This window comes from Rousettus aegyptiacus, unplaced genomic scaffold, assembly GCF_014176215.1.
Source record: "Rousettus aegyptiacus isolate mRouAeg1 unplaced genomic scaffold, mRouAeg1.p scaffold_m13_p_4, whole genome shotgun sequence".
NCBI classification, from domain to species: Eukaryota; Metazoa; Chordata; class Mammalia; order Chiroptera; family Pteropodidae; genus Rousettus; species Rousettus aegyptiacus.
The window spans coordinates 150548026-150575376 of record NW_023416307.1 but is presented as its reverse complement, the minus strand read 5'-3'; the positions used below and the strand labels follow the sequence as shown (position 1 = coordinate 150575376).

At 41.2% G+C, this 27351-nt stretch overlaps 1 protein-coding gene across 8 annotated transcripts in view; it reads left to right on the top strand.

The window, feature by feature from the left end:
• Positions 1 to 27351, top strand: part of ULK4 (unc-51 like kinase 4) — a 364809-nt gene that overhangs the window by 260058 nt on the left and 77400 nt on the right. For 5 of the 8 annotated variants that reach the window (XR_004950599.1, XM_016163283.2, XM_036219850.1 and 2 more), the window contains exon 35: positions 11349 to 11534. Coding sequence is in view for 7 of the 8 variants with exons in the window: in XM_016163283.2 (XP_016018769.2) it covers positions 11349 to 11534 (186 nt within the window). In the remaining variant the exon portion in view is untranslated. Of the gene's footprint in view, positions 1 to 11348; positions 11535 to 16144; positions 18792 to 20654; positions 21527 to 21601; positions 24467 to 27351 lie in introns of those variants that run through there. The other 3 variants (XM_016163284.2, XM_036219853.1, XM_036219851.1) reach the window with 3 other exon arrangements.

Genomic DNA, 27351 nt, shown 5'->3' with positions numbered 1-27351 from the left:
TACATAATCATATAATAAATTCCTAGAAATTGTTAGATGTGATGCTAAGAGATGCTCAGATAGCTGGTAAAACATTATTTCTGGATGTGTCTGTGAGGGACTTTCTGGAAGAGATTAGCATTTGGATCAGACTGAGCCAAGAAGATCCACTTTCACCAGTGTGGGTGGGCATCCTGCAATCCGTTGAGGGCCTGAATAGAACAGAAAGGTTGAGGAAGGGTGAATGTGCTCCGTGCTTGAGCTGGGCCATCATCTCTCTCCTCCTGCCCTCTGGAGCTCCTGGTTCTTGGTCTTCAGTCTCCAACTAGGACTTACGCCATTGGCTCCTCTGGTCAGGATCTGGGTTTGGATTGCAACAATCCCACCAGCTTTCCTGGCCCTCCAGCTTGCAGATGACAGATTGTAGAACTTCTCAACCTCCATAATTACGTGAGCCAGTCCTTCCTAATAAATCTCTTTCTGTATATCTCCTGTTAGCTCTGTTTCTCTGGAGAACCCTGTCTAATATATGAGGTGAAAGGGTTGTAAATTTTTATGTTCATTTATATTGCAAATCGCCATCCCCAAAGGTAGAGAACCAGTTGTCATTCTCTTTGAAAGAGAACCCTGTTTCTAGAGCCTTGCTGATAGTTTTATGAAACTGTAACATTTTTGCCATTCTGATACATGAAATCTTGTATATCTTTGATGTTTTTATTTTATTGTGAATGCAGTTTAATATCTTCTGTGGCTTAATTAGCCGTGTGTGTGTGTGTTTGTGTGTGTCTATAATTGCTTTAGCATAATTTGCCCATTTTTTCTACTCAGTTTACCTTTTCTATTGATTTTAAGAGCTCTTTGTATATTAAGGGGCTTATTCTTTTGTCATAACAAATATACTTTTTCATTTTCTTTTTGCATTTTTAACTTTTATTGGTGCTTTAGCTATAAGGGTAGTTTTTCATTTATTAGTCAGATTAGCAGTGTTTTCCTTCATGAGGTTTGAGCTTTATGTCATATTTTAGAAGGTCTTTTCATTTCACAGTTATAAATATATTCTCCCATATTTTCTTCTGGTACTTTCATGGTATGTTAACATTTAGATTATTTGACTTATTCTGGATTATTTTGTTGTAAGGAGTAAGGTGGACATTTGTGTGGTGGTATATTTATAAAAAGTTTCAAACACCAAGTACTGTTAAGATTTTGTTTCATTAGTTCTATTCATTGTCATGTAATTATTAGATAAGTGGGACTAGCACTTACATATCTTATAAAACTAACCACTTCTTTGAATACAATTGGTTATATTTTTTGCACCATAATCTTTAAATAACTGGGTATAGTTTATGTCCTAGGAAATAATAGCGAAGCATACCCTATGACAATGTCTCTTTGACTTAATTTCCCTGTGGAAATACATCTTTTCTCAATGCATTCATCAGAGAGAAATAGTCAGACTCAAGACATATTTCTTTTGGGATGATGAAGGAAACTCCATTTAAAGTTGAGGTGTCCATAGGTAACAGATAACTTGCTGTGCATATATCTCAGTCTTGCAAAATGTATGCCAGATTTTTAAACTGTGGAAAAGCTTTCAAAGGCAGCCTGAGCCCTTCATGTCTTCTCCAGCCGTTATCACGGTTAGAGTGAGTCTTGCATTTGACTCATATCGGGAGGGAGAGTAGTAGCCTAATAGCATGGAGATGTGCATTTCCATGTAACAGCAACAAAAATAGAAATGGTTACATCTTTAAAAAGTGTTATCTCATCGACTTGACATTCCATGTGAGGCTGTTTGGCCAGACACAGTGGTGTTTCTGTGATTCAGTGGGATCATCTCCGAACACCCATCCATTTAATGGTGGTCGAGTTGGCTTCATTGGTTATCAGGTGAATGATCATGGGCAAGTTAGTCAGTCTTCATTTCTATGTCCAAAAAAAGGTAAATGTTACACCTCACAGGGATTTTGGGAGAACTAAGGGAGCAATGCATGAAGAAGTCTTCGTATAGCACTTGGCACATTATAAATCCCTCCACCCAAGTGTCTGTGTTTATCTCCTTCTTGCATCATGACTGGTGGTGGCATTATCTATGTTACTCAGTAGTACAGTGACAGGTGGCAAAAAACCCATTATGGCTACAGTCCAGAGATACAGTTCCCAGGTGTCTTTAGAAATGGGCTGACCTTAAGATGAGCAGAGAACTCCCTGAGTTTGTTTTGTTTTATTTTTGCATAGTATTTCATAATATCAACCTACGGCTATTCAATTTAAACATTTCCTGGTGGATGGCCATTCAGGCTATTTCCACTTAATGCTATTATAAGCATGATACAGTAACCGTTTTTGTATGGTTTTAGATACTTCTGCATTGCCTTTGATTAGGTAAATACCCAGAAGTGAGGTGGGTAGATTAAATGGTGCTTTTAAATAATAAGTATTAATTATCACATGTAACTTCCCAGAAGATTTTAGCAGTTTACATTCTAATTAAAGGTATATATGTTTGCTTTTCTGCATCTCCACCAGAACTGTATCTTCTGAGTTTAAAATATTTTTGTTCATTTGACAGGTAAAGATGATATCATACTGTTTTAATTTTCATTCTGTGGCTATAGCATTAGGAAGAGAAAAAGAAATATAGCCACCTAAATGTGAAATATGTATAACATTAAGACATTGACTTTGGAAATATAGAGAAGTAGATGATTTTATAGAAAATTATAAACTACCAATACTGGTATCAGAATAGATAGAAAAATCAAACTTCAAAAGTTAAAATTTGGTCATCTAAGACGCTCGTCTTCTTTGTTTAAATAAGAATTTAAAAGGCCTAATTTGTTTTTACCACAAGCAGGCGGGAAAGGGGATATGCCAATCCAACAAATCTTATAAGAATACCATGTAGAAATTCAAAGGTGTCAGTATAAGGATCATCACCAAAGCAAACATTGTTAAAATAGCTAATCAGAACTATTTACGTTTCAAAAGCTAAACATTGATGGCCCAAGACACGATCACCCTCTCTGCCTTGTATATGTCTACTGCTTTATTAGAAGTGACATTCTCAAGGACAATTTTGTGATACAAAATGGAATCTGCTTTTCCGCAGCTGCAGGGAAAGAAGTAATGTTCTCCTCTGTTTTATCCTGCTAAGATATCTTTCGCAAGCAGTTAGAAGGGCTGCCAGGTTGAAGGGGAAACACTAGAATTCCATTAGTTACTATCGAGAAAAAAAGCTTGTAATGTGAAAAAGATACCAGACAACTGAATTGTCATAATGCGATATGTCGCACCTGCAAAATCTATCATTAAAATATTGCAGGCCTAAGTGGCTTTACATGTGAGTTCTAAATTTTCAAAGAGTAGAAACTGCTATGCTATTTAAATAATTCTGAGTATAGAAAAAGTTAGAAAGCTTGGTGATTCATTTTCGTAAAACGATAGTAAATCTAATGCCATAACCCACTTTAAAATAATACAGAACAACCAAAGATCACTTTTACTTATGAATATAGGTAAGAAAATTGCAAAAAAAAAAAAAAAAAAAAAGTCAAATCTAGCAGTATATTAAAGAACCAATATAACCAAATAGGATTTGATCCAGGAACTCAAGAGTAGTTCAGGCACTACAAAAGTATAATTTCATATTTTAAGAAATTGAGGTAGAATAAAAACATCGTAATAATCAATGCTAAAAATTCAACTGGTCATTCTTCATTTTTTGAAACTCCATGTAAGATAGAGTGAATCTTCTTAACATAGGAAGTTAATTCCTAGAAATTAATAGTAAACATTTAAAATAAACACTGAAAACATTTTTGTTAAAATAATAATAGCCAACAGTGATGGAAGGGGTATTATAGATAACGCTATAAGGTAGGATAAATATTAAGTATAAACATGATTATTTCAGTTGATAAGATTTTTGTACCTAGGGAAAAAAAATTGAAATAAAAATGTATAGGAATTCAAAACAAATTTCAGTAAGTGGGTGGCATATGATACATATAAACCAATAGCTTTTGTTTGTACTGGCATTAATCTGATAGAAATAGAAGTAGGGGGAAATATCTTTACAGAAATAACTAAAACCATCCGCCTAAAAAGGCCAAAAATAAATGTAACAAAATGCAAATCATGATGATAAGTATAGAATATTTTGAAAGACATGAAATATGACCTAAATGAATTGGGGAGAGATGCCAGGGGCTTACAGGTGGTAAGACAAAAATATAAATTCTCAGATTAATATAAGATTTAAAGTAATTTTTATCATTATTCTAGCCACACTTTTTTTAGTTTATTAAAATGATCCTGTGGACTAAGTGTGAGATTTGCCAAGAGGATCTTGAGCAGGAAGGCCTCTGGTCACTATTTTTCACATGCTTGTCTCCTGTCTCTCACAAAACACCTTTAAAGGAAAAGTGCGGGAAGTCAAAAAGGAATAACCCTCCAGTAATGAAGAGAAAGGGGGAATGGCCGTCAGGAGCAGATTAAGAGTCCAACATATTTCTGGAGGACAGAAGGAAGCCCGTGGAAGGGTTTAACAGGGCAGAGGAAGCCTGGCCCCAAACACCCTGGGGGGTGCTTGCGAGTCAGTGGAGTTGGCCTTGCTGCTGTGAAACCCCACAGCACCTCTGGCCTTGGCAGAGGAGATGTAAACAGGGTCTTCTCAGAAGTCTGGATAAAGAACGGCTCCTCCACTTGATCCCTCTTCTGCTCTTCTGTTTTCACATGCAGAAGACCAAGTAGCCTAGTACGTGCCCCCAAAATGATGTCAGGACTTTTCTCTAAAGAAGCTGTGGCTGAGAGGAAATCAGTAGCCCAGAGCAGAGCCTCACTGAATTTTCCTAGAAGGGCAGAGGTAGAACTGGTGGCGAGGCTTCCCCAGCGGAAACGGTTTCCAAACTCCACGCCCACGGCGTCACGCTGGGCGACCACCCTCCCACAGGTGGGCTCCCCCAGCTTCTCGCTTCCAGCGACGTCTGTACTTAGGGCATCCAGGTGTGTCTCTGTAGCCACGATCTGTCCTCTGAACTCCATGCTCTTATATCCATTAGCTGTAATATTGCCATAAGAATATCTAAGCCATTGGTAATTCAATCAGCGAATGATGCTCTTACATTTTTGAAGACTCTGCCATCTTGCTCTCCTCACCGATCTCATTGCCCGGCCTCTTCTTGCCCTTTCGCTCCAGTCACACTTCCTCACTGCCAAGATGAGGTCTTGGGCCACATAATACGGCACTTGGACTGTCTTCTGAATGCAATGAGAAGTCATTGGAATTTTTAGGCAGGAAAGTAACATGACCCGATTAAGGATTTTTTAGATAATCACTGTGGCTCCTATATGGAAAATAGGTTGTAATGGGTACAACTGAAGGATAGTGGAACATTTGATTATCTCTTGGGTCGCTGTCTTAAACATCCATCTCTCATCCAGTGGCAACAGATTCCACCTGAATGTCTAAGGGAGAGAGACAGAAGAGCTGAAACATGATCAGGTCAAAGTTTTTACACAAAACCCAGCATCTTGGCAGTCAGTGTTGACAAATATTTACTCTCTGTGGTTCCGGACACTTTGTTGCTTCAATAGAATCACTTAAGTCTCTCTGTATTAACTGGTTATGATTTTTTAAATGAGCTATGTTTTCTCATTCTTTAGTTATTGACCAGGAAAATGTGAAGTTCATTATGGAAGTTAGGGCAGTACAGGAAGTCCAGAAGTCAAGGCCTGTTTGACCCACCAGTGACTTTTAACTTTTCATTTAAAAAACAAAAACAAAACAAAAAAAAAAACCCCTAGTACTCAGGTCTGTGATCTATAAACTTACAACTAAATCAATAATGGGAGTGGCAGGTTTTCTTACCTCTAAATTTCCACATTTTGGACTATAATGTGCCTGAAGGCGGGGGGCAGTGGTCAGTGAAACTACAGAGGATCTTTACTTCTCAAGGAAAAGGGAGCACGGTGTCAAGGCTGTGGGCAACAGCATTTCCTTGGGCGATGTCATCTGGAATTGCTGCCATTCATCAGCTTAATGGTAGTTTCTGCTGCTTCTTCAGCTGATTTGGGCAGGAGTGATATATTAAAATGAAGAGGAACAAGGATTGATGGCCTAATGCGAATTCTTGCTAAAGATGTCCTAACAACACAGAGAGTCTCTTCGTAAGGTGCTTTTAGAGTGCATACATAAAAAGGGTAGAGAACATTGTATTATGACGTTAGCATTTTTTTTTCCCTTTCTTGGTTAATATAGTCTCTTCTCTGACAATAAATATCCCCATATAATTTTTAACAAAACACTGTGCCAGGCATTATTTTTAAAATAGAATATAAAATGAGACAGATTTCGAAATGCATTGCATTGTGTAGATTGTGTAAAAGGAAGTAAACAGTATAAATGTGATTTCAAATTGTTTTAAGACAGTTTTTTAAATTCAAATGTAAGTTTACTTTGAGATTTTTCCAAGTCGTGTGTGTGTATATATTTGTGTATGTTTATTATCTCATCTCTCCCACAAAGCGTTGGAGTTGGCTAATAAGAATGTTTGCAATAAAGTTAGGGTTGACAGATAAAATACAAGATGCCAAATGGACACATTTAGACTAAAAAAGATTTCTTGTTTATCTGAAATTCCAACTAAATTGAGTGTTTCTTTTTTTTAAGTCTGGCAATCCTAAATAAAGTAGAAAACGTGAATAAAACAATGAAGATAAGTTTCTATACACATACGAAGTCTAATGTAATTGCGAAAGTTGGGCCATGGTTTTGGCCTTGAGTCCTGGTTATTGGACAAAAGTGGAAATAGAATCATTTAGAAGGTGCGCATCGCCCAGAAAGTGGGGCATGGGGTGGGGAGATGTTTCTTGGGAGAAAGAAACATTTTCTAGTTTTGGGGTCCGAAAGAATACTTTTTCCTGGGTCTCTAGTAAAGGGACACTTTGTGGTAGGGATGGTGGTGGTAATAGCTACTGTTTAGCGAATGTTTTATGAACTAGACAGTGTCTTTCAAAGAACAGATCTTTAATTTAGATGAAGTCCATTTTACCTTTTTTTTTTCTTTCGTAAATTATACTTTTTTGATTATGTTTAAGAAATCTATCTCTTGCCCAGGGTCAAAAGATTTTTTCCTATATTTTCTCTTAGAAATGTTATAGTTACAGGTTTTATATTTACATCTATTGACTTAAAAAAAAAAAAAAGAACCAAATGAGTTCCAGAGATTCCTAAAGAATTTTTTTTTTTTTTATTACGTGCGAATGTTCTGTGGTAATTCTGAGACACTTTTGAGGTGATCTGCATTATCCACCATTTTGAATTCATTTTGGTACATGGTGAAAGGTATGGACTGAAAATGATGTTTTTGCATATTGTTTGAGCACCGCTTGTTGAAAATGTTTTCTCAGCTGCATTGCCATTGCGCCTGTGTCCACAATGAGTTGACTGTATTTCTGCGCGTTTATTTATGGACTCTCTGTTCTGTTTCAGTAACTCACGCATCTAACTTTATGCTAATACCATACTGTTTTGGTTACTTTAGCTTCATATTAAGTCTTGAAATCAGGTCATGTTAGTCTTTCAACTTATTTACTTTTCCAAATTTGTTTTGGCTAGCCTGTGTCCTTTTCATTTCCATATGAAGCTTAGAATCAGTTTGTCAGTTTCTACCAAAAGAACAAAAACTAAAACATGAACCTACTGAGATTTTGATTGCCACTGCGTTCAGTTTATAGATTAATTTTGGGAGAATTGGCATTTTCACGAAATTGAGTCTTCCGACTCATTAAAAAGGTATATCCTGTCATTGATTTGTATCCCCTTTAAATTCTCTCAGCAATATTTTGTATCTTTAGTGTACAGGTCTTTCATTTATCAGATTAATCTCTAAGTGCTTCAGTTTTTTAGATGTTATTGTACATGGTATTTATTTCAATTCCAATTTCTGAATTACTTATAAAACTCAGTTGGTTTTGTATATTGCTCTTGAATCCTGTAAGTTCGTGAGACTCATTTTTGGGCCCCGGTAGTTTGAATTCTCTCCCTAGAGGATCGTGTAAATAAGCACTTACATCTGTCTTCCCTTCAAATCTGGACTCTCCACTTTTTTTGGACCGATCTGAACCAGTGAGACCTACCCCGCATTCGGTGTTGAAAGAAGTGGTGAGGGCAGACATCCCTGTCTGTCTGTCTGTCTGATCTCAGGGTGAGGCATTCAGTCTCTGACATGATTTTTATCAGGAAGTTTCTTTCTACTCCTAGTACACTGAGTTTTTGTTAGAAATAGGTGTTGAATATTGTTCAATATTTTTTTTCTATTGAGACGATCGTATTTTTTTTTAGTTATTAATATGGCCCTGTGGGTTGACTGCATTTCTCAAAAAAAGAGGTGTTGCAGTTCTAACTCCTCCCCCACCTCCGTAGATGGCCTGATTTGGAAATTGGTTCATTACAGACATAATTTTTTAGGAAGGGGTGGCACTGGAGCAGCACGGGCTCCCTAACCCAGAGCGACTGGTGTCCTTCTAAGGGGACCGCGTGAAGACACACACGCAGGAGAGCACAGTGTGAAGACAGGGCCAGAGATCGGCGTTCTGCCGCCACATGCTAAGGAACAGCGGGGTGCCCAGACCCCGGGAGAGACAGGGCAGGCTCCACCGAGGCGGGCTTTGGAAGGCGCAGGATTCCGCCACCACTTTGACCTCTGACGTCCAGCCTCCGGCACCGTTAGGGAATAAATGGCTGCCGTTTGTGCCACCCAGTTTGTGGTGACTTATTACGGTGACCCAAGGAAATTCATTCTGGGAGTAAAAGAGAACTTTGCTCACTGTTATTGGAAATATAAAACAAATGTTCAAGTAACCCAAAGGAAAGTTTAAAAAAAGAAAAAGCATAACAAGAAACAGAAGATAAATAGTAAAATGGCACATTAGACTTAAACCTTGGCATCTTAACATTTACCTTAACTGTAAATGATTTAAATGCACCGATTTTAAAAAAAAGAAAAGATGGCTAGAGTAGATAACAAAACATTAGGAAGAGCGTTGGCTTTTGCTATAAAAGGCATCTTTAGGATGGAACTGTTCTGTATCTTGAGGTGATGGGTGTCACCAAATCTACTCATGTTGAAATTGGACAGAACTAAATGCACATGGATGTGCACACGCGGGCGCTTGCACACACACACGCACACAAATACATGTAAAAGCAGTAAAATCTGAATAAGGTCAGCGGGTTATTCAATGTGAGTTTTCTGGTTGTGATATACTACAGTTTGCAGGTTTCCATGGGGGAAGCTGAGCGAAGTATGTCTGGGATCTCTCTGCATTGTTTTGTATGACTGCATATGAACCTACACGTATCTCAAAAGATTAATTCACACGCAAAAAAAAAAAAAAAAGAAGTTCGACCCCTCCTCTAACCATATATAAAACTTAATTCAAAATGAATCAAATATCTAAACATAAAAGCGAAAACTATAAAATTGTTAGAAGGAAAAATAAATGGAAGAGCTAAAACTATAGAAATTCCTAGGACCTTGGAATCGGCAGTGGTTTCCTGGGTATGACACCAAAATCACAAACAATTTTTAAAAAGATGAATCTTTATCAAAATAAAAAATACCTCATGCTTCAAAGGACACAATTAAGAAAGTGAGAAGACAACCCGCAGAATGGGAAATCATTTTCGAAAAGCATATATGCTAAGGGGCTTGTATTTAAAATATATAAAGAATATTTAGACTTAATTATAAAAAGACCCATTTAAAAAAAAAATGGGCAAAGGATCTGAACAGACATTTCTCCAGAAAAGACATACAAATGGACGATAAGCACATGAAAAGATACTCAGCATCATTAGCCGCCAGAGGATTGCAGATCAGAACCACAGTGGGTTACCACTGTGTACCCACAGGGCTGGCTGCAGTTAAAAAGACGGATAATAACAAGCGTTGGTGAGCATATCGGGAAACTGGATCCCTCATGCCCTGCTGGTGCTAATGGCAGCTTTGAAAACAGTGTGGCAGTTCCTCAAAAGGTTAAGCATAGACTTATATGACCCAACATTTCCACTCCTAAGTACATACTCAAGAGAGACAAAAACACGTGTGCACAGAAACTTATATACGGATGTTCATAGCAGTACCGCCCCAAAGTGGAAACCACCAACGAATAAACAACCTGTGATCTATCCATACAATGGGCTGTTACTAGGCAATAAGAAGAAATGAAATACTGATGTCTGCCACGGCACGGATGAACCGGAGAGCACTGTACTAAGCATGAGAAGCCAGTCACGGAGGATCGTATTTTGAATGATTTCATGTATCTGAAATGTCCAGAATAGGCAGATACAGAGAGACCGAAAGCTGATTAGCTCTGGGCAGGGGCTGGGAGTGAGGAGGAGGAGGAGGTGATGGCAAGGTGACTGCTAAAGGGTACGGGTTTCTTTCTTGAGTGATGAAAAAAATCGAGAATTGATTGTGGTGATGGTTGTGCAACTCTCAATATACTAAAAACCTTTGAATTGTATGTGTCAAAGGGTGACTTTTATGGCATAGGAATTACCTCTCAATAAAGCTGTTACAAACATAATAAAGCTTTAAAAACTAAAAAGGTTGAAATGCTCGTGGCATTATACCTTTGAATACGTACAGAAACCACGCGTTCTCACCTGTTTAGTCAGTAATGATTTGGACACAGACAAGTTGAAAGTGTTTCTTAGTATCTTCTAGGAAATGGATTTTTCCTAAAACAAGTTAATAGTAAGCAAGAATATAAGGGACATGCCTATGAAAAATCAGATTGTTTTCACACCCTAGACACGCGCGCGCGCACACACACGTATAAATATATGCATATATGACATGTGCTTTCCTCTGCTTGTTACTAGCCGTTCTTGACTATGGATTAATGCAGGGGTCCTCAGCCCCCAGGCTGTGGACTGGTACCAGTCTGTGACCTGTTAGGAACCGGGCTGTACAGCAGGAGGAGGTGAGGGGCTGGTGAGCGAGCAAAGCTTCATCTGTATCTGCAGCCGCTCCCCAGCCGCTCCCCAGCGCTAGCATCACCGCCTCAGCTTCACCTCAGACCATCAGGCATTAGATGCTCACAGGAGCACTGGCACCTGGTTGGGGACCACTGGATTAATAGGCTGCAGGACTTTCTTCCGGTTTTGTGCTAGTAGCTTTCTTTGAGTCACTATGCATTTTGGAAAAGATCCATTCAGAAAACGATTTAATTAGTCAGACTTGGTACGCAGATGGACATTTTCCCTAGTAAGCCAAATTTTACCATAGTTCTTGAGGAATACCAGTGCCATCTTTGATGGAGTTTACGTAACCCTATTTGTTAATTTTCAGCTCCCTAACGAGGATCCCGAAGTTTTTGAAGTTTCATCCAAGTGTCTGTCTATACTGGTTCAGCTCTATGGAGGAGAAAACCCAGAGAGCCTGTCTCCCGAAAATGCGGAGAACTTTGCTGATTTACTGACAGTCAAGGAGGACCCGAAGGAGCAGAAGCTTCTGTTGAGGATTCTCAGAAGAATGGTGAGTCCACACGGGAACCTGGGCTGGGGAGGGCCGCGTGAGTGGCAGCCAGTGGACGGGGAGCAGTCGTTCACTTCAGCCTCATTTCAGTAAAATAACTCATTACCTCCCCCGTCGTCACCCATTATGAATGCATAACAGAGTCTGTCCATGATGCCTTTTCTCAACTATCGGGGTGCTAGAGGACATTGTGCCCCTCACCCCTTAGTACGCAAGTGTGTATTTCTAAACAAAATCGATGTTCTCTTAACTACTCCAATCAAAATCAGGAAATTGAACCTTGATGCAGTTCTTTTACTGACCTGCCATCCATATTCCAATTCTGTCAACTGTCCCAATAATGTTCTTTGTAGCTTTTTTTTCCTCTGGTATTGGATCTAGTCCAGGATCATGGATTTTAGCAGACCGATGTCTTTAATCTGGAATAGTCCCGTAACCTTTCTTTGTTTTCCATCACAATTTTGAAGAATGTAGCTGGGTGTTTTGTGGAATCACCCTCAATTTGCATCTAGCTGATGTCGTCTGACAGTTAGATTCAGGAAAAATCCAGGACAGATATTGTGTCTTTTTCAGTTCATCCCATCTAGAGACTCGTGACTTTTTGCCCCTTGCTGGTGATATTAATTTTGATCATTTCATTAAATCAGTGTGAAATTATTACTTTTAGATTTGTGATAGTTGCAGATGGAGATTTTCTAATCTCAGCATTTCTAACTCCCAGTATTCTGCCATAAGGGAAAACTTTCCCCTTTTGTCCCATTTATTTGTATAAAATATGCATAGTTGATGTTGATTTAAAGGTACTTTTGAAGACAGACTTGTTTTCTTTTTATAGTAAATCTTATTCTGCTGGTTTTGAAGGCTGTTGTTTGCAGTAGCTGTTGTTGAAGTTAATAAAAGAGTGGAGGTCTCCTTAATCTGGGCCGTGTTCTGGCTTGTCGGTCTCTTTGCTTCTACATACCGTTATCTTGAGGAGTCCTTTGGCACGAGGAGGCTGTGGATGCGCCAGACGGTTATACTCAGGTTAACTTTATGCCATTTGACAAATAGACAGCAGTGCATGACCCAGCTAAATTTACGTGGCAGGTTATGGAACTAGAAGCAAGATACAGAGATTGATCCTCTTCTTTTCTATATTAAGCTTTTGTTCAGCCAGGTCTCCCTCACCCCCAAGAAGACTTACTGCCTCAGCAGGGTCGTTACTTGCCTGACAGGATGATGACGTGGCCCAGGCAAGTCTCTCAAAATGCAGGATAAATAGCTCTGGGGAGAGTAGGTCTTGGCGATGGTGTACCAGCCCAGCAGTAGATCACAGCGAATCACATTGTAAGGCAGGTATTTCCTTTTCAATTCTGTCTTTCTGATGATTGAAGATGAAAGTCTCAATTTGGTATCACTGTATCTTTCACATCTCTGGAATGCTTCAGAATGTCCCTTTTTAATAGAGGGTAGACCTTCCAGAAGCTTGACTTTTATAGTAGAGATGAGATATTCCTTTAAAAATATAATTTTATTCAAATAAAAATGGCGAAGGCAAGTACTGGAGAACTGAATAATATGAGCAATGTGTAGCTATCACACAGTTGTAAATTCGGTGGAGAATGACAAAAGCTTGGGAAATACAGATCGAGTATCTGATGTGATTAATTTTGCAGAGATCTACCAGCTCTTCCTTCAAGCTCTTAGGACCAGATTTATTTTGGAATTCATAACCTTCAGATCTGTTTGGCCTGGTGCTTATGCCAGACACAGCATGACTCCCATGGAGAGAGACTCTGGGGCGCTGCCGTTGCCAAGCGTGGTCGTATTTCTGCAGCGAAGTTTAGGACTGTTCACACCAAGTGGGGAAATGCATGGCCCCGTGTGAGTTCAGGTCACATTCCGCCACCAAATATATCTTTGAATCAAACTTCAGGAAGAAAAGTTTTGATTTTCAGAGCTTTTCAGAATTGCACATAAGAGATTATGGACTCGTCTTTGGAAATAAATTGCATCATTTTCTAAAACACCGATCAAATTAATCATGCAGAAAACAGATGAGACCTCAACTTGGGCAAAGTGATCAGACTACTCCATCACATAGTTTATTTCACTGCCTGAGCTGATTTTCTTATACTTTTTGTCCTGCCACATACAGAGTCAGCTAGATTTTGTTTGTGGAAGGAAAGTTGAATTTAAGTGATTTTTGCCTATTTATGTAAGACTAGTCATTTCTGGTGCTACTCATCCTTTTTTTTAATTATAAAATACATGTAAAATTTACTATTTTAACCATTTTCAATTGTATAGTTCAATAGCATTAGGTATATTCCCATGGTTATACAACCGTCACCACCGTCTAGCACAGAATGTTTTCATCATCCCATTAAACAGTAATTGCCCATTTCCCCCTCTCCCCAGCCCCTGGTAACCACCATTTTAATTTCTGTCTCTAAATGTGACTACTCTAGGTACTTAATGCAAGTGGACTCATACAATATGTGCTCTTTTGTGTCTGGCTTATTTCACTTAACACAATGTGTTCAAGGTTCATTCATGTTGTAGCATATGTCAGAATTCATTCTTTTTTAAGGCTAAATAATATTCCATTGTGTAAGTATAGAACATTTTGTTCATTATTCGTTTGTTATAGGCATTGGGTCGTTTCCACCTTTCTGCCCCATTTATCTCTTCATTATTATCAGGATTGACTTGGGTTTTTCTTTTATTCAGCGGGTTGTAATCTCTCTCATACTTGGCCCGTGGAAACCCCTTCTGGATGTCTGTTGTGCCTTTTGATATGCCCATCATTTTAGTTTTGAGCATTTCCCATCCTCATATAATATGCGAGGCTCATCTTGTACCTTTTCTCTGTACTACCCCTGAAATCAGCCATTCCTCCAAGAAACCATGGAACATTTTTTTGCAGCGTTTAGAAAGCAAGATATAAAAATGTTCTGGGTTGAAATTCCAATGACTTGTTTTCTTAACAAGAGAAACAGTCTGGACAGACCCAAGAGTCAAATGTACTGTTTCCTACCGTTTCATGGAGGAGACCTCTGCAAGCCACTCTAATCCCTTGATATCTCTCCTTCAGCTGTTCAGGCATGCTCGCAATGTTTGCGGGCCAGCCATCTATGATAAGTCCTTTAAAATCTTCTGAAAGTTTTCTAAATCATCCCAGGCCAGTCACTGTTGGGTCGAAGTTGCGCAAAACACACAGGGATTTCGGGACTCGGTCAGCTCGGCTTGAGCCTTGAACTTGCCTGTCCTGAATCTCCCTTCTGCTTAAACGCAGTGCTGAGTTTAGTGCATTTGGAGAGAAATCACAGCAGATTACCCAGAGTTCTCTGATGCCGGTGCCCACTCCAGGGAGATAGTCCTTCCTTCTCTGTTCCAACCTGTGTGGCAGCCGTTATTCTGCAGCTGCTGGTTTACCTTCTTTTCTCTCGTCACAATACACTTGTTCAGGACAGTGATGTGGTCTTGTTTATCATTCTTTCTTCAGCATGTCACAGTATCTGACCTACAAAAGGTGATCAGAGGATGTCCTTAGAAGTGTCATCCAGTTCCTGTGTTAAGACTTGGTACATTATCTCATTTAATCTTCACAGCAACCTTAGAGAGTCAGCTCCAGTGATCTTTCTCACTTTATAGATTAAAGACTGAGTCCCAGAGAGCTTAAGTAATGTTCCCAAGGCCACCAATCAGGAAGTGGCAGAGCTGGAACCAGCCCGAGTCGAGTTGCCCCAGCTCGTGCCCTTCCCAGGGAGCCGGCTGCCTTGCTGTGGCTCCGCCCAGGCCTGCCGTGGGCTCTGCCGGCACTCATGCAGCTGAATTCGACCAAATTTTGTTCTAGAAAGTACCTGAGAGGTTCATTCTTTCATTCACGGAAAAGTAAGTAGTAGGGTTGTTAGTGTGCGGGAGCTCTGTATTGGGGATACTAAGATCTGATCATCCTGGTCCCCACGCTCAGGACCTCTAACTGCGGAGATAGAGAAACACCCAGGTTCATTATAAAGCAGAACACAGTCAGTGCTAACTGCGGGAGCCAACGAGGTTTCTGACAGGAATGGCCCTTTGGAGAGGAGGTTGGCAAGGAGGTTGCCGTTTGAGCTGAGTGTGGAAGGGCGTGGTGGTCGTCCATGCGTGGAACCATTTTAACCATTTTTAATTGTACAGTTCAGGGGCGCTAAGTATATCCCCACTGTGGTACAGCCATCACCACCCTCCATCCACAGAACTGCAGACGGAACCAGGAGGAAGCTCACCCTGAGCAAAGGCCTCAGATCCGTGGGGTAGGTCGGGAGACGTAAGAAGTGGGCCGGGAGAGGCCAGGAGGTTCCAAACGTGGGTTTTAATCACATTTGGAGTTTGGACACGGTAGTTGGAATTAGGAAATTCTGGTTTCTGAAAGAAAAGGACAGTGGCAGCAACTCAGTTGAATTCCAGTTATCTTTACTGTGAAATAAAGCTTTGTCGTGGGAACTGGCATGTAATAGGTATTTAATGAGTGTCCACTGAGCTAACATGAAATGTTTGTAAAATCTCTGCTGTTGTTATTGGCAGTTGTTCATTTTTGCTCTTTGCTGTACATTGTGAGGTCATTTCAGTTCTTTGCGTTTGCATAGGTCAGGCTGAGAGGGACCTTCAAAGGGGCTCAGTGTCCATGCCGCAGTCTCTGCCACAGTGTCCCCGCCGAGTTCCTGAGAAGCGAATGAGATTGGACAGGCAGATGTGCAGAGGACGGGAACTTGAGAGATGTGAGGGGTGGAAGCCAAGGTCTGCTGCGGCTTCAAGGGGGCTGGCCTCTTACGCCTGCCTCGCTGGACTGGAGGAACCAGATTCGAGAGAGAAGCAGAGACCTTTCGAGATGTATCACCCGATGTCAGTAATTGGATTAGGGAGGACTGCGAAGTGCGTCCTCCTGATTGTAAGAAGTTACGGAGGGGCAGACAACCTCCCTGTGGACCTACCTTAAAGGACGTTCACCTCTCCAGAAGCACTTCTAACAACAGGATGCTGCTACTCTGTGAGACACTTCCCCACCCCCCGCGAAGGCCCGATAGATGAGTGCCCTCTTTGCCCTAAAGCTGAGCGAGCCTGGGTGGTTTCAGACAGGGCGGCCTGACATAGACTTGGCCCCATAGTTCACAAGGCCAGGTAATGAGCATGTCAGTACTTGTAAACTGTGGTTGTTAGCAAGCCGTCTTGGGGAATAACATGGCAGATCTCTCCCCTCGGAGTCACACAGAAGGTCCTGGATTCTTGAAATACCTGTTTAAAGTCCCAGTCTTGTGACAGTTTCTTTCTAAAATGACAGTTTTCACTAACGAATGAAAGAAATAGGGTGTTTAATTTGCGCTAATGGAGCTGGGATCTGTTTTGCCCCTTGGGGCTTTTCCGTCCTTTGTCTGCATTCAGAACATCCAGAGAATGTTGAGAATTCCTAAGAATTTCATTATCTGTTGTAATTTACTAGGGAGTTGGGAGGTTTTGTAATTATACTCTGCGCTCCAGCTTTAAAAATGTGATGGAAATCCTTCAGGGTGCTCTCAGGTTTACCTATATCCAGCAAACTTGCTCTCCGTGGGAGCTTCCCCAGAGTGATGATTGTAGATTACCTGCTTGTCTTTTAATTATAGCTAGCTTACTCTGACACTCAAAATATTGACTACACATAAACCACCACGGACTTGTTCTGTAAAACTGGTGTAAGCGTACGTATACAATTAACTACTTACTCTGTGAAAGCAGAGACGCTGTTCGTGGGAGGGTGATTGTAACATGCCGAGGTTACCGACTCCTGCCGCCCGCCCGCCCGTCCGGTGCAGCAGAGGTGGCGGGGGAGCAATTTGGGGGAGCTCTCTGCAGACGATTAGTGTTAAAGATGATTACTAATACCCAGCCCTTCCTTGGAGACCCTTTACCCTCTGGCTTTCGGAGAGTCTTGCCGAGCTCACCGCCATGTTCCCTTTAAATTCCTATGCAGGGCTTCTGGTTTTTTTTCATTTGGCCATGAGAACAGAGATGTTTTCATGCTGAAAATCAGTGTAACAGCATTTCTTCATGTGCAGAGTCTTTAAAGCGTAAAAGAAACCAAATGCGATACCTGGGAATTGAATAGCCATTCTTTTTGTTTTTTTAGAACCAGGATGAGTTGAAATTTAGAATCAGAAGAGACTGTTTCTATTAGAAAAGTAAAGAATGCTTCTCAAGGCCTCGCGCGCCTCTCTCCCTCTTAGGTTACTTTTCCTGTGGTAACACCTTCTGTTTGATTCATTTCCTCAAAGGGAAAAAGGGGAGTGAGAACGGAGGAGATTGGTGCGAAACCAGTAACATTGAGAAAAGAAACACTGTGTACCCAAATGAGTAAAAGTAAATGCAATTAGTTTTCGTGAAATATGGTGCCTTAGAAGGTGTTCTGAAACTCTGCGAGGATGTTCTCATGAGTTTCCAAGAGGGCGTCTCTCCTTGAATCCAGGCTCGCCCATTGGTTGTCACACTGGATTTCATTCTGTCAATGGTTGCTGTGTCAAGTTCATTGGGAGCTCTTTGAATGATTTAATTGTATCTTTCCAACAAAGAAAAGAAATATCTTGCCTAGAATTTTTACTTAACCTCCAGTGGAAATGTTCCTGAGATTTTGAGCAAGACAGAATCAGGACGCATATGGCCAGTGGAATCGAGTCATGTACAGCCAGAACTAGACTCCTGTGTGGCCATGAGTCAAATAGCAGTCAAACAGCAGAGGGCCTGGGGAAGCACGTGGAGCTTTGCCGTAGGTTCGGGGGCCTGAAGATGTGCGAGTGACAGAGAACATTTTCTTAAATTCCGCCTTGAACATGTCCCCTCTCCTCACATTTCCTACGTTCCTCAGCTCCCTCCTCCGCTGCCCACGTGGAAGCTCCTCACCAGTGGCCTGGCCATCTTCCCGTCCTCCCTTCCAGTCTGATGTCTTTGGCCCCTGGGCAGCATAATTTTCCTTCTGTTTCGACTTCTTTTCTCAAGAGATTCAGCTCCCCTGCCCCCTTCTGGAAATCTTCCTGTCAAATAAAATTCACCCTCTGCCTTCTGTAAGGAGCCTTCTCTTCTTTAGCTCCTGTTGCCATTTATGACACTTTGCCTACCTTTATATCATGAAAAATTTTAAAAACCACAAAAAAAGTTGAGAGAATAGTACAGCGAACATCTGAGTAATCAAGAATTTTCAGAAATATCATTTTACCATTTTTATCATATTTTTTTTCAGGCATCCATATATACTTTATTCACACAGTGTTGTTACCACGATGTTTTTCATTCCTGTGTGTGTGTGTGTGTGTGTGTGTGTGTGTGTGTGTGTTTTAAGTCACGTTCCAGTAAAGGTATCATGACATCTGGCCCCTCGCTACATTGTCATACCCAAGAAAATCGGTTTCGTACTGTCATTAATATCCAGTTCATATTTAATTGTCCTAGTTATTAAAAGTGTCTTTTATAGTGTTTTTAAAAGCCGTATTCCAATCAAGACCCACATACTAAATTTGTTGTTTTCTTAGTCTCTCTTAATCCAGAAGAGTCTTCCTGCCTTTTTTTCCCCTATGAAACTGATTTTTCGAAGCGCCTGAGGCAGTTGCCTGGCAGTCTGTCTAACATTCTGGAATAGTATGAAGGTTTCCTTGCTACACTTTTGGTCACAATATCTCATCGAAATGGCCCTTCACACTGTGTGCCATTAGGAGGCACATGATGCCAGGCTGCCCAGTTTCAGTGACGTTGAGTTTAATTGCTTTGTTTAAGGGATGTCTGTCGCATCTCTCTATCATGCAGATATGTGTTTCCCTTTGCAATTACTAAGTAATCCTTGCAGAGATACATTGGCACTGTGCGAATGTCTATATTCCCCACGACTTTTTAAAGCGAAGGGTAAAAACCTCTAACTATGGGATAATGTTCATGAAGCAAAAGAAAGAGTTCTTAACTGTGGAAAGGGCCAATCTGCTAACCTTGGTAACAGATATAATATCCCTCAAAAAGAGAGAAGTCCTGCCAGGAATACTGTTTTCTTGCATAATATTAATTTTTTGAGAATCTACCCAATGTCAATTGTGAGTAGAAAGCTAAGACTCCCCGGAATTTGTTTTAAGTTCTACAGCCTCCTCATAACCAAGGAGGAGTGGGGGAGAAGCTGTTGTGAGGGATCATTTATTTCTTCAAACCTTGAATATTCCCATTTATAGGCACTTATTATCTGGAGTTTTTAGAGTTTTCCTAGTACCTCGTGAGTCTTCTGACCATCATCAACCTCACTATGCAGCTGTTTCTGAGCAGAATGCTCTAGACTCTCTTGTGATATGGGATGTTTTAAATGACATGCTTTTAACAAAACCATTCTCAAAATAATGAGCGTTCAAAGCATGTTAAGAATCAGGCCGCACATGTGTGAAAGCCGTTTCCTCGTGAATGTGGACGGCAAGGAGAATCGTCCTGGTGACCCTTTTCTTGTCAACACCTGCATTGTTTCTAAATCTCGTTTTTAAAATATTTTAACATAATGCCCCCTTATATAATCTGTATTAATCTGAATAAATGAATTCTATCCACCGAAAGAATTAATAGCTATTATTGACATTAATTATATTAGTAGGAATAGCCTCTGAAGGATTGTTTTCAAGCAGGTACGCTGATATAACAAAAAACTAGAATTGGGTTCCAAGTTTTTTGTTTTAAAATAATCATAGAAAAAGCTAAAGATAAAAATTTTAACATTTGAATTTTAGAATATTTTAAATATCTGTATTTTAAATTTAAAGTGTTAGATAAGTTGAACTTAATGGTATATTATGCCCTCTTGTTTTTTGTAAGTTAGTGTTTTGAAATTGATCAAAAGAAATACTCGACCATGTTTAGGGGTGTGCGTGCGTGTGTGTGTGTGTGTGTGTGTGTGTGTGTGTATGTACATACCTGTATGTGATTTTGTAACACAGCAGTTTCTTTTTGTTCCGGAATAAGTGTTACTGAATATCTAACTGCTTAATGTAAATTCACTTAGACTGGCCACCTGGCAATTGTGGTAAATAATGACGAAATGTTTGATTGGGACTTAATGTCAAAAAACCCCCTAAAATGTATTACAATGAACCGATTTTGCCTTCTAAGAACATTGTGAAGACAGTCTTCTGACGCATGGCTGAGCATGGCACAGTGGTATTCAGGAACAGTCTTCAGTACGACGGAGCGACTCGTCGCTCAGCAAGCAGTTCCTCAGTGCCTGCCCTGTGGCAGTGAACAAGACAGACACAACCCTCTGCTCTGCAGGAGCCTCCTGGGGAGAGCGAGACAATAACCACATTTATTAAATAAACCACGTTATATTTTAAGTATTAAAAACCCGATAAGAAGAAAAACAGAACGATAGGAAGTATTGTGGGACATTTGCAACTTTAGATGCTGTGGCTAAGGAAGGTCTCACCGAGATGATATCCAAGTAAAGACTGGAAGGACGTGGAGGAAGTGGGCGGGGAGGGGGCGGATATTTGGGCCCACGAGGCAGGGACAGCACTTGCTGCGTCCGCAAGGCAGGTACGTATCCGGCGTGTGCTGGGAACTGCGAAGAAGCCAGTGTGTCCAGAGCAAAAGATGCGAGGGTGATGACCGGAAGGGGTGCGGAGGAGGGAGGCAGCCATCGAGGCTGGAAGCCCTCGGAAAGGCTGGCCCTTATCCTGAGTGGGCGAGGAGCTTTTGTAGGGTTCGGCAGAGCGGGGAGAGGATCTTGCTGCTGCACTGAGAGCAGTCATGGAAGAGGCTGAGGGGTAAGAGACGTCAGGTCTCTGCAGGCCAGGAAAGTCCCGATCGTGGCTTGGAGAGGCCCGTTTTGGATAAATCTTGAAAGTGGAGCCAATGTAATTGGCCAGCAGATTGGATATGGGCTGTGAGACAAAGAGAATAGTCAAAGATGATTCCAGTTACGGCCCAAGCCGAACCTCGGATGGCCGGCACCCAGGAGGAGCTCGCGTGGGGGAGGAGGAGTCAGGAGCTCTGTCCGGACGTGCTACTTTTGAGTAGCGGGCATGTCACACATCCTCGTTGGCTTGTTGGGTCTGCAGGTCTGGAATTCCAAGTGCAAGAGAGAGCTGAGAGAGCAGTGGTGGGGGCGGCGACCGGAGTGCGGGGGCCGAATCAGATGCTGGAGGGCGGCCCGCTAATGGCCATGACCAGGCATAACGTGAAACCCCGGAGTGAGTGTCATCGGAGGGAAGAATCGAAGGTGCCGAAAGGTCCCTCTCTGTGGACGTGGCTGTTACCAGGCGCTGTGACGGAAGTGGTGTCGAAGACGAGGACCGTGCGCTGCAGCAGGGAAGAGTAGCAGGTGGTATTCACTGGTGACGTTAGGTTCACAGCTGGCGTGGGGGGCGTGGAGGAGGGGTGGCGGACAGTTAGGAAGCAGCAGTGAGAACCAGGGAGCCACCTTCAGGCCCAGTGACTCAAGGGGTTTGAGAGATGCCTACAGGGAAAGACATATCATGAGGGAAAAGTCCCGTTTCGTTAGAGCAAGAAAATGAAGGAACGTTGCGGGAAGAAACCAAGGACATAGAATGTTTTGGCTTTGACCATCCAAAGGACACAGTGACCAAAGTTCCAGAGGAGGGCGAACAAGTAGCTCAGGGACGTGCTTGCAGAGTCTCATGGAGCTGAGCGTCCAGGGAGAGAGGGTGACCCGGGGAACCTGGGCTTTGCGTAGTGACCAGCACACCCTTGGATGAAGCACGCACTGAGACCGGTCCCAACGGTTCCAGGCCGATGGGGCGGGCGAGGCTGTGCGCGAGGCGCAGGGGCTGTGCCGGAGTCTTCGGAGTTCTGGGATCCTGACTCCGGCCCGGGCAGTGGTGCCCCCGCCCCTGGTCTTACTCGGCCACGGGGCTCCGCCAGCGATCACAGACTTCTTCATGTGTCGTCGTTCACACTACCAAAGTCGCGTGACAGCACATTGTGACAGCCTCCTGCTGAACCTTCCCAGCACCATTTTTTAGCAAAACCGTTTAAGGCCTTCATTCATTTTCCATTGCTATTCGAATTCGTATTCCCTTCTGAAGCCCTGTCCTGTCCTCACACTTGAAGAGATTTTTCTCTTCTTCAGCTGATGATCGTCCGGTCTTGTCTGTCTGTCCCTCACTCATCAAAGGCTTTGGGTGTGATCCTTCCACCATCACTGGCCGTGATTTAATGAAATCCCGTATCTTCTGCAAGAATTGCATTTTCGCTCTGCAGCTTATTTGTATATCATGAATATGCCGATTACTAAAAAAGCACGTTGCCTGGGCCTGGACAGGCACTTTCGTGTGTGAGCGCCCGAGAGCGAACCACCCATCAATTGATTAGTGAACTTATTCATGCCCCAAGAACATGTGCTCCCCAAGTCAGAGTTCCTGGGGGCTTGGGTGTTGAAAATAAATATTTGGTAACAAGAACCCTCTGCCATTCTGTAACTACCATTTTGGCTGAGCAAATCTGATGATCCCACATCAGGTATAGTTTCTGTTTAAGAATTTGCCTTTAAAATCAGCTGTCATCAACCATCACAGTCAGCAACCCTTCTGATCTATGTTATTCAGTAGACATTCACTCTGATTTTTTTTTTTTTAACGTTTTGATTTGTAGGGTTGGTGAGTAAGGCTGAGCTAACGACACAGTCTCCACCCAGTATTTCTCTTTAGAACGTTAGGCGATGGAGGAGGCGGCTAGGTGGCCTGCAGGTTCAGTGTGGAGAGACCAGGTCTCATTAGCATCTTGGGGAGTTGAGCCAAACATCCTAGACCAGCATCCCGGTGATGCACACGGGGTCGTTTTTGAGAGCTGCCGTAACCTTTTCTGTTTCAGGGATCTGCTTTCTCCAACACCATTGCTAAAGGGAATATTTTGAAAGTGTCCCTCAGAATTTTCTGTGGCCTCTTGCTTTCCCGTTTCATTTGAAAGCATACTACTAGCATGGCTCTCCTAGAAGTAAATAATGATTAGGAGTCTTATTTCTAATCACCCCAGTTTATACACAAAACATGTTCATCCTTTCTTCAAAGTTCTGCACAATATCATTTTTTAAGATATTAAGTTCTTTTGTTTATTATAAACTGATAGCACTTTCATTCTATGAAACACCTCAAAACGTCATAGATTTTGCTAATGGAGTCTCCAAAATATTTGGTTTTAAGAACTACAAAAGTTTTGATGTCACTTGCTTTTTTCACTCCATTATGTCAAGAAACGAAGCCTGTTTATAAACTCCGCATGGAGCTTTTGTGTAATGGTTATGAACAGGTTTTAATGAAATTTGAGAGTGTCTCTGGAGATCACAGATACTGGGCCCTTTAACGCCAAGTGTTGCTTAGCAACCTGTAAGTCATTACATTTCCAGGCTCGGTAATAACATGATATACTTTTCTTTGCCAGTCCCTGATGAAAATGTAATGGAAATAATCCCTTCTAAAGGTTGCACTCTATAAGGGGGCGGCAAAATAGATTTTTCTTCCCCTCATTTCACAGCCTGGGCAGGTTTTAATTCAGTGCACAAGTATTGTTTTCTGAATGTTGCATGCAACAGAATGGAATACGTTCTAAGATAATTTTCTTAGAAGGTAGGCCTGCTATTCCGAAGTAATGTTTGTAAGTAGCACAGAAATTGTTAATGTACCTCAGTGTACCTTTACTATGTTGTAAAGATTAGATTTATTAGTTGACTACCAGTTAATGCAAAAATGTCTGCTTATGGCTAATTTATTTTATCAAGCTATTTGCAAGTATTAGTTTTAAGAGTATAGTAAAGTCATATGCTTTAGAGTAATAGGAGCAAAGCTATTCTACATTAGTGAGAAGTTTGATTTATTGACTGTTTCAAAAGATATTTGTAATCTTTCTAAAGCAGTATTTTTTAATAAAGTAATACACAATTTGTACATGAAGTTCATAGCAACATTGTTCATAATTACCAAAAAAGCGAAAACAACCCAAACGTCCATCACCTAATAAATGGATAAATAAAATGTGGTATATCCATGCAATGGAATATTATTCAGCCATAAAAAGGAATGAAAAAATGACACATGCTACAATATGGATGAATCTTGAAAACATTATGCTCAGCAAAAGAAGTTAGACACAAAAAGGCCACATGCTATATGATCCCATTTATACGAAATACTAAAATATATAAATCTGTAGAGACAGAAATATTAGTGGTTGCTGGGAGATAAGACAGGAATGGAGAGTGACCGCTAATGGACGCAGGTGTGTTTTAGGGGATGAAGATGTTCTGAAACCAGTTGTGGCGTTGGCTGCACACCTTTGTGAATGTGCTAAGAACCACTGAATTGTACCCTTTATGTGGACTTGTTACTAAAAAAAATTATAGCAACAAAAATAAAACAAATATACAGTCACGGTGGAAAACTCGGGGAATGTGTAAGGGTAAAAGGTAGAAAATGCCACCCTTAAACTTTTAACCCGTATGTTCCCATAGTGAACATTTTGTTTTATATCTTTCTAGATACACATGGCATATGTGTATGTGTTTATGTGTATGTGTGTATTATGTGTATACACACATACACATAAACACATACACATATATCGACATATATACACATATATGTGTATACACATAAATACACACATACACATAAACACATACACATATATTGACATTTATTTCTAAATGAATTGAGATTTTAATCATGATGGTGAAAAATTCATGTGTTTCCCTTGATCGCCTCCCCGAACTTCGTTGAAATGATCAACATAAGTATAAAAATTGTGAAAAAGCCCAATCTCACTGAAAATAGGAAAAGGTATCAATAATAGATGTCTAATTTGGGAAATCTCCAGAAAACACAAATAGTTTAACAGAAATAGTATTTGGAATTCAGGAGACCACAGACCCCACCCTAGGCGGAGAAGCAAGTATACCGAGACGCTCTGCAAGAATCCAGGCTCAGAGGAAGAGCTGAGGCCCCAACCCCGTCCTTGGAGGTGTTCACCCCAGGACCCTTCCCCAAGGCGCCCTAAGGCAGATACAGAGTAACTGAATTCCGGGTTGGGCTGCCCTGACCCCCAGAGCCACTGCCCTCCACCAAAGTGAACATTCAACCTTTTGTCCCTGTTCCTCCCCTGAATTTGAGTCTTTATTTTTCCTTCATTTCTTACCAACTAACCTTAGGGCAAGACTGCCCACAGCTCTCAGCAGCATCCACTTAGCAGAAGATCCTCCAAGGAAATCAAAGCGAGATCTTAGACATTCCTGAGGTAGCTCATCAGGGTACCAGTGCTCGCTTATATAGAGCTTCACATGTGAATACGAACAAAGAGGATCTCCGGACATTTAAGCAAAGTCCTAGCCTAAGAGTGACCACAGTGAACCGGAAAAGCCACAGGGAAACAAATATGGCACAAGACTTGAGGAAAAAAAAACTCTAATTAGTCTCCTCACAAAGACTCAAAAGATTATTACATCCATAAAATAAAGCATGACATTCAAATTTAAAAGCCATTTGAGGGATTCAATAGCAGAATAAACTCTGACAAAAGCCAAGTGAATTATTTATAAAACCAATTTGAAAAAGTCTTCCTGAACACAGTGAGAAGAAACATTTAAGAATCGTGGCAGATGGAGCCAGCAAACCCCACAGCCCTTCATGGGCACAGCGTATTAGCACCGTAGGTGTGGTGTTCCACCCAAATTAAATACCCTCTTGGCACAGAGAAAAGCGACAGAACACTCAGCTGTGGTGTGTGGACATTTCCCCCTACGTCTCCTGCAGGAGAGCTATTTGTTTATAGGTATGTGCGTAAGTGTGTGTGTATACATTATTACTCATCTATATGTAAATTCCTCTCCTTTGGCAGTATATATACATACAGTTTGTGTATACACACAATAAAAGAAAGTGAATACACACACACACAGTAAAAGAGAGTATGAATATATATATTTTCAGCCATATTTTCCAAAGATAAGTGTTAGGGGCATTTTATTTGTCCAATCTATTAAACTGGATGCTTTCATAGACGTTAGACTAAATCCAATAGTTTTCTACTGTATAAAACAAAATGTATTACTCACAGAAGTACATATTTTCTGGGGAGTTATATATTTCCAACACTATAATACACAAGTAAAAGACCATCCCATCCTCTCCCCCTCTCATTTAACCTAAATGGTTGCTGCGCTAACCATTTGTTTGCTGCGCGAACAAGAACCATCAGCAAGTTCATTAGCCCAAGGTTCCTTGGGTTTCTGCTGAAGTAAGCCTTAAGAGGACTTCAAGAACAGAATTGTACGCGTCGTGAAGGCGTGAAGTCGCTTGCCTGGGATTCCTTCTCTGGCCCCGAGGGCTGTCTGCCGCAGGGGGGGGGGTGGGGGGGTGGGTGGTGCCCGAACACCCGAAGGCTGCTTGTTCTTTGTCTTGAGAGCATCTCTGCCCTACTGCACTCGTGCCCTTGTTAGCCTAATACAGGAGACGGTTTGTCTTTTGTAGTTGAGAAGAGTTAACGTGTGTAGCTGTTCAGATGTGTAACTAACACATCACCCTTCGTTGAGATAAACAGCGACTATCCAAATGATTGAGTGAGTCCCTTTTTCATATAGAGGATTTGATTTAAAACAACTCAGCATGTATCTTTAATGAAGAAAATCGGTTGCCCTAATTTTATTTTTTAAAAGTCTTTAGTTTATTTGATATAGCCTGACGATGTAGTCCTCTTTACACTGAAATAGGTAAAGATTGAACTGTTACTAGACGCTAGTTCTCATTCCTGAAGAAAAAGCTCGTATAGCGTAAAGGTGAGGAGGCTAGGGCGTTTTGGTGGT